The 7,261-nt window shown below is 38.1% G+C and overlaps 1 protein-coding gene across 1 annotated transcript; it reads right to left on the bottom strand.

Annotated features, from left to right (window-relative positions):
- Positions 1 to 4,767: 4,767 nt before the first annotated feature.
- On the bottom strand, positions 4,768 to 6,788 carry LOC113312098. The gene is made up of 4 exons (XM_026560857.1): positions 6,037 to 6,788; positions 5,521 to 5,917; positions 5,260 to 5,418; positions 4,768 to 5,091 (listed from the first exon to the last, which is right to left on the bottom strand). The coding sequence occupies exons 1-4, from the start codon at positions 6,786 to 6,788 to the stop codon at positions 4,768 to 4,770; spliced, it is 1,632 nt and encodes a 543-aa protein (XP_026416642.1).
- Positions 6,789 to 7,261: the final 473 nt, after the last annotated feature.

Raw genomic sequence — 7,261 nt, 5'->3', positions numbered from 1 at the left:
AATAGACACATAAATACGTCTATTATCAAGGCACCCATAGCCACGATTTCTAGTATACGTCCCCGCGAGACACTGCTGGTCGTGATGCGGTGATTCCTAGCGCACATTCTCGACTAGATACTGTTGGTAACGTAGATTCTTTAGAGCGTAAAACGTGCCCAGCGGACTTATGAACCAGAACAGCCACAATTCCACCATGTCTTCGCGAGACACAACTGATTGTGATGCCATGATTCTTAGTATACATCATCGATGAGATACTGTTGGTCATGTAGGTTCTGTAGATGCGTAAAAACGTCCCCAACGGACTTATGACCTAGAGCAGAGACATACATGTCTCCCATAAGCACGACTCATCCTATTTGAGATCAAGGACTGATTCCTAATACATCATCGCGAGATACACTGGTCATGTCTACTCTAGGCGGTAGCGCCCCAAAAGCTAGCAACTGACTAATCCAAGATATTAACTAAATAAAGAGGAACTAAGAATCTAAATCAAATAATTAAAGATTCAATAAATAAATCTGCTTCAAAACTTAACCCAAAACTAGCCCCACTATGAGATATATAATACAAGAACTCCTCTCAAATGATACATATATAATAGTCATACGGTTTACAAATAGAATATACAACATAATAAACATAGCCTAAGTTAACCAACTAACAGACTCAACTCCTCGAAGCTTCCGATGCGCAACTCTGGCCTGTCTCTGAAACTGAAAGTGGGAAAGGGTGAGCAAATCATCCCTAAAAGGGGTGCCCAGTAGAAGTAATATTTAACTTTCAAGTAATTATTGGAATGATTTGGAAAACAATTCATGTTTTCCCAAAACACTAAAAGATAACCAATTCACGGAGGTAAACAATCATGTATATGGAACTAACTCCTTCTTCAAACAATGTATATATTGGTGTCGACAAATTCCTTACACACCTATTAGTTTATATTAGTGTATACCAATTCCTTACACACCTATTACGCATAAAAGTTCGAAAGTAAGTAGATATAAATGAAGGAGCATATCCTATATACCACAGATGGAAATTTTCATTTTCCAGATATTCAGATGGAAATTATTATTTTCCAAACAATTCATAAAGATAAACAAAGTATTACAATTCCTTTCCAAGCAATGGAAATATTAAAAGAATGAACAATACTTTCGCAACTTAAAATAAAACAATGTGTGGAATACACAATCAGACATGCGTGAATTTGTTAAATATAAACTTTTGTAAAAGAAAATAACGATAATCAAAAAAGAGTTAAATGTAAATTCCCACCTCTTTTGATGACAAGCCACGCCTACCTCGAGATCCATGATCCATTGGTTCATCCTTTGAATCGATCGTTGTTAATAACTAACTGTTAATTACACAAGAAGTCTAAGAATCTAGCCAAAATGGCTCGCACGAGAATCATACAAGTCGATCTAATGGTTCTAAGCCCATTTTTGACTTAAATCCTTTTCATTCTCTATCTGTAGCATAGCTAAGGTTTGATAATTGAATTGAATTGGTTCTATAATCCATTAGATAAGTCTTACGAATATCTACAACTTTGTAGAAGGAAGCGAAAGCCAATTCGGACCATAAGTGGTCCAATTCATTAAGATAGGAAAACTAACTCTAAACCTAAGTCCACTAATCTGACCCATTAACTCAAAGCCTGGTCCAACTGGATCAAATAACGGTCACTAATGGTCAGACTAACTGTCATAGGTCAACTAACGTTCAACTCAAGTTAACAGTCAAGGTCAAGTCAAGTCCAGGTCTAATCTCGTCAAAGGTTAACTCGGTCAATGTTCCACTGAGTCCAATAGGAAATCAGTGAGTCAACTTAGGATTTATTCAGTCAGATAGACTAAGTCAGAATATCTAATTTAGGCAAAAGGTTAAGTCAGCTAAGCTGACTGGAATTCATCCTAGCCCGCTGCACCTGCCAAAATACTCTGCTGCGCCACTAAGATGCAGTAACAACACTTAACATAAACTAAAACTCTACTACAACTTCATTACACGCCAAAACTCTAACCCCAGTTCATCTTTAATCATTTCCATAGCAATTCATTTATTTATTCTAAATAAACTTCAAACTTCATTTAAAAAATAAACTAAGATTACCTGCAATTGCAGCTTTAAGTCTTTCACAGCAATCACTAACTATAATCCTACAACTACCATCTCAGTTACACCTTCCCTTCCTGCAATTCTCAAACACATAAACAACACCACTATAACTGCAGGTCCACTCCAACTACAAACCAACTCCTGGCATTCAACTACACTACCACTTTCAATCATGTAACAATCCTAAACACTAACAACAGAATCACTTCTGCACATTCAAACAATCGCCACATCCATCTTAACCAATTCAGAACCACCAGTTCAATACTACCAACAAATCTGAATACCTGAAATCTCCTAACATTCATCTAAAACTTCAATTCATTCTAGACTCAGCTGTAATTCAACATCCAACTTCATAACTAGTTCTTTTCTTCAAGAACACTCTCATCTACTCATCATCTATTTAACAACCCTAACATCCACATTTAGAACTCATCACCATTATCAGCTGAGCAAACTCATCACATACCTACTGCCTCAATCTAAATTCAGCACCACTGTTACTACCTTAATCATTCTAACACCACCATACCCCATAATCACTACTTATATCTAGTGTATATTGATACAACTACAAATAATGAAGAAAACAATTCAGCAGCAAGCTGATTTTTCTCTGTAATACAGAGCCTAACTTTCAAGAAGAAAGCAAAAACTATTTCATTCATTGACTATATCGATTATAGATTGGTTCAATAAATACCCAATCGGGTTTTCAGATACTAACGGTCTTAGATACATCAATAAATGACAGAACTCGAGGAAAAGACTTAACCCTACTATTAAACATCTGCTAGTGCCGAGTCTACCCTTTTGTCCACTCAGTTAACCATGGCTCAGTGTGGCTCATGGTATGGATACATGACATTACTCCCCCCTTCAAAGATCCTTGTCCTGAAGGATAAAATTCGGAAATTGAGCTTTAATGTGAGAGAGGTCTTCCCAAGAAGCATCATCAACAGTGGAGTTGGACCAATAAATCAACAATTAAGGTACAGAGTGATTACCTTTAAGCGTAAGCCGAGTGTCTAGAACTTCCACTGGTTCAACCACATAGTGTCCTTGATCATCTACCACTAACAGCTGTGAAATAGTATAAGCTTTTAGCCCAATGTGCTGCTTAAGCTGTGAAACATCGAAGACAGGGTGAATGCGAATCCAACAGGAAGCTGTAATTTGTAGGCCACTTCCCCAATTCTTTGGATCACCTTAAATGGACCAAAGTATTTAGATGACAACTTGAAGTTCTTGTGAATAACTACTGATGACTGTCTGTAGGGATATAGTTTGAGAAAAACCAAATCGCCCACTGCAAATTCTCTGTCACTGCGCTTCTTGTCTTCAAAAAACTTCATCCTACTCTGAGCTTTAGCTAAATCATCTCTGAGAAGTTGAAGCATTTTATTTCTCTCTTGTAAATAAGACTCCACAGATTCTACTGAAGTTGAAGTAGGGACAGGAAATATAAGGTGAGGTGGTTGATAGCCATAGAGAGCTTGAAATGGAGACATCTTTAAGGAAGTATGATAGTTGGTGTTGAGCCACCATTCAGCCAAATGTAAGCATTGTGACCATTGCTTAGGGTGAGAACTGGTCATACATCTGAGATACTGCTCCACACAAGCATTGGTTCTCTCAGTTTGACCATCTGTTTGAGGATGGTAGGCAGTACTGAGTTTAAGAGTGGTTCCCAAGGACTTGAATAAAGATTGTCAAAATTGGCTGACAAATATCTTGTCTCTTTCACTAACAATGGAGCTAGTGAAGGAATTCTTTGGCTACAGTAATGGTTGTGAAGGGGTGGCTTAAAGAAAGAAAGTGGTTGTATTTAGTGAGTCAGTCAACAACAACTAGTATCACACTCTTGTGATTGGATAATGGCAGACCCTCAATGAAGTCCATGGATATGTCTTTCCATGCTCTCTCAGGTATAGGGAGTGGTTGGAGAAGTCCATTAGGGATGGAAGAACTACCCTTGTTACACTTACAAACCTCACAGGTTGCTACAAACTGCAGAACATCATTTTTCATCTTTGGCCAATAGAAATAGGATTTAGCCCTTTGGTAAGTGCTTAACATACCTGAGTGTCCACCAACTGCAGAAGAGTGTAGAGACTGAAGAATAGAGAGTCTGACATTGTTGGCTGAACCAATGTATAGTCTTCCTTTGAATCTTAGGATGCCTTGAGTGTAAGAAAATGGAGACTGTGCTGAGGAGACAAGTAGCTGAGATATGTGTTGTTGAGCAGTCCCATCATTCTCATAACTTGAGATAATATCCAGTGCCCACTGAGGTGTGATTTGAGAGATTGCATGACATTCAACATTGTAAGCTGGTAACCTGAAGAGAGCATCAGCTGCAGTATTGTCCATGCCTTTCTTGTATTTGATAATATAATCAAAACCCATGAGTTTAATGAGCCATTTTTGCTGAAGGGCAGTGGAAATCCTTTGATCCATTAGATATTTAAGACTTTGGTGGTCAGTGTGAATAAAAAACTGACTATGAGAAAGATAGTATTTCCATTTTTGAACTGCCATTGCAATAGCTAGGAATTCTTTTTCATAAGTGGATAGAGCTAAAGCTTGAGGGCCAGTAGCTTTACTGTAGAAGGAAATGGGTTTACCTTACTGCATCAAAATGGCTCCCGCTCCTCTAGCACATGCATCAGTCTCTAAGGGGAATTGCTTGGAGAAGTCAGGTAAAGCCAAAACTGAAGCTCTTGTCATTGCGACTTTAAGTTCAGTGAAGGCTGTATGAGCATCTGCAGTCCAATGAAAAGCATCTTTTTTGAGCATGTCAGTGAGGGGCTTGGGAATAGTACCATATCCTTGAATAAATATTCTATAATAGTCTGTTAAACCCACGATCCCTCTCAACTGCTTCAATGTAGAAGGTAGTGGATGCCAAGTTTGCATTGCTTCTATTTTTTCAGGGTCTGCAGCAACTCCCTAAGCTGTAATGAGATGGCCCAAGTAATCCAGCTGAGGTTGGCCAAAGACACACTTGGATAATTTTTCATATAATGAATGTTGTCTCAACACTGAGAAAGCTTGTTGGAGATGAGTAACATGTTCCTCCAAAGAAGAGCTATAGACCAAAATATCATCAAAAAATACCAGCACAAATTTGCTTAAAAATGGTTGAAAGATATCATTCATGAGGGCTTGAAAGGTGGATGGAGCATTAGTAAGACCAAATGGCATAAATCTAAACTCATAATGTCCATGATGAGTTTTGAATGCTGTTTTATACATGTCTGGGCCAAATAATCGAATCTGATGATATCCAGATCTTAAATCAATCTTAGAAAATATGATGGCACCCTTTAGTTCATCAAGCAATTCATCAATCAATGGAATAGGGAATTTTTATTTCACAGTCATGTCATTTAATTTCCTATAATCTACACAAAACCACCAAGTGCCATCTTTCTTTTTGACAAGGAGAATTGGAGAAGTAAAAGGGCTGTTGCTTTTTTGGATAAGTCCTGAATTCAGCATTTCTTGAACCATGTTTTCCAATACAGACTTTTGGATATATGGAAATCTATAAGGTCTTTGATAAGTGGGGCTAGAATGTGGTTTAAGAGGAATTTTATGGTCTAAAGCTCTGTGTAGTGGAAGTTGAGAGGGTTCAGCAAAAATGTCAGAGTAAGAGTCCACTAGGGGAGTGAGAAAGGGTGGTGTAGTTGGAGGAGGTGATGTGGAGATAACAAAGAATTGACCCAACAATGTAGGAACTTTACTCTTAACAAATTTCTTAAAAGCAGAAGCACTAATAAGACTTAGAGAAGGGTTAGAAGAGCTTCCTGAAGTGTGATGTGTTTGCCTTGATGCATGAATGAAATCTTGAGTTGAGAAAAATTGAAAGTGATGTCACCTAGCTGATGCTACCAATCATCTTCTAACACCATATCATAACCACCCAAAGGAAGGACCCTTAAATCAAATGAAAAATGGTTGGCCTTCATTTCCAAACCAAGTGTGTTACAGATGTCGTGGATGATGGTGCTGTCTCCATTAGCTACTGTGACTGTCATATGGCATCTGGGAGAAGCATGAATACCCAGCTGCTCTGTAAGTTTAAAATCAATGAAAGAATGTGTGCTCCCTGTGTCGATGAGAATCATAATAGGTTTCTTATGCAAGTGACCAGCAATGCGTATAGTATCATGAACTACATTCCCTGTCAAGGCATGCAATGATATCTCCATAGTGGAGTCACTAGGAGGAGGAGAATCAACTTGGTGGACTGCAGGTGAAATTGGATCTGACTCTTCCATATCCTCATCAGTGATAAGCATGAAAAGATGTTGAGTTTTACATTTATGGTCATGCCTATAAAATTCATCGCAATTATAACATAAGCCCTTATCTTTTCTTTTCTGCATTTGAGCATAAGTGAGGCGTCTGATTGGTGGTAATGTTTTATCAGGTGAATTTTTTGTAAGAGTGGTTGGATGTGTCACAATAGGTTGTGAAGAAGAACCATTAGAGTTTCCAAAAGTACTAGAAGGTGGTGGAATGGATAAAGGGGGTACAAATGGCTTGAAAAAGGATTTAAGTGGTTTAGGCATTTGGTGCAATGAAGCTTGCTGCATTCTGGCAAGGAAAAATGCCTCAGAAGTAGTCTCAGGTTTAAACATTTGTCCAACAATGCGTATTTCCTATTTTAAGCCGCTGATAAAACTCAAGGTATAGAAGGTCTCTGCTAGAGTCGTATTATTGGCTACCATGAACGTTTTACAATGTTCCCACTGGTCATAGTAGGCTTCAAAGGAAGTCGTTTGAGACAATTTGTTAAAGCTACCTACATAATTGTCTTGAGCGACATATTTATATCTAGCACATGTAAATGTATCCCAAGAAATAGATTCTTTACCCTGTTCATAGTTTAAAAACTATGGATCGACTAGTGGATCAAAATGAATAGCATCCATATCTACACGTTCTTCATCAGGAAACTTATGAAGATTAAAATAACGATTGCATTTAAGAACCCATCCACGAGGATTGACACCGGTAAAGCGAGGGAAATCAACTTTAGGGGTTCGAGTAAACTTACTATGCTCTTTGTGAGAGAAGCGGTGAATCACAGAACGAAATCCAGCTTGGTGGT

The sequence above is a fragment of the Papaver somniferum genome, chromosome 9 (genome assembly GCF_003573695.1).
Source record: "Papaver somniferum cultivar HN1 chromosome 9, ASM357369v1, whole genome shotgun sequence".
Taxonomy (NCBI): Eukaryota; Viridiplantae; Streptophyta; class Magnoliopsida; order Ranunculales; family Papaveraceae; genus Papaver; species Papaver somniferum.
Note: the sequence above shows the minus strand (reverse complement) of the source record. Positions and strands in the feature narration are given on the sequence as shown.

Coding starts and splice junctions, on each gene's coding strand:
- LOC113312098 (XM_026560857.1), bottom strand. CDS start 6,788: ATGTTTAAACCTGAGACTACTTCTGAGGCATTTTTCCTTGCCAGAATG. Junction 5,918..6,036: donor ATGGTGTTAGAAGATGATTG/GTAGCATCAGCT, acceptor AAGTCTTATTAG/TGCTTCTGCTTTTAAGAAAT. Junction 5,092..5,259: donor TTTTAAGCAAATTTGTGCTG/GTATTTTTTGAT, acceptor ATTACAGCTTAG/GGAGTTGCTGCAGACCCTGA.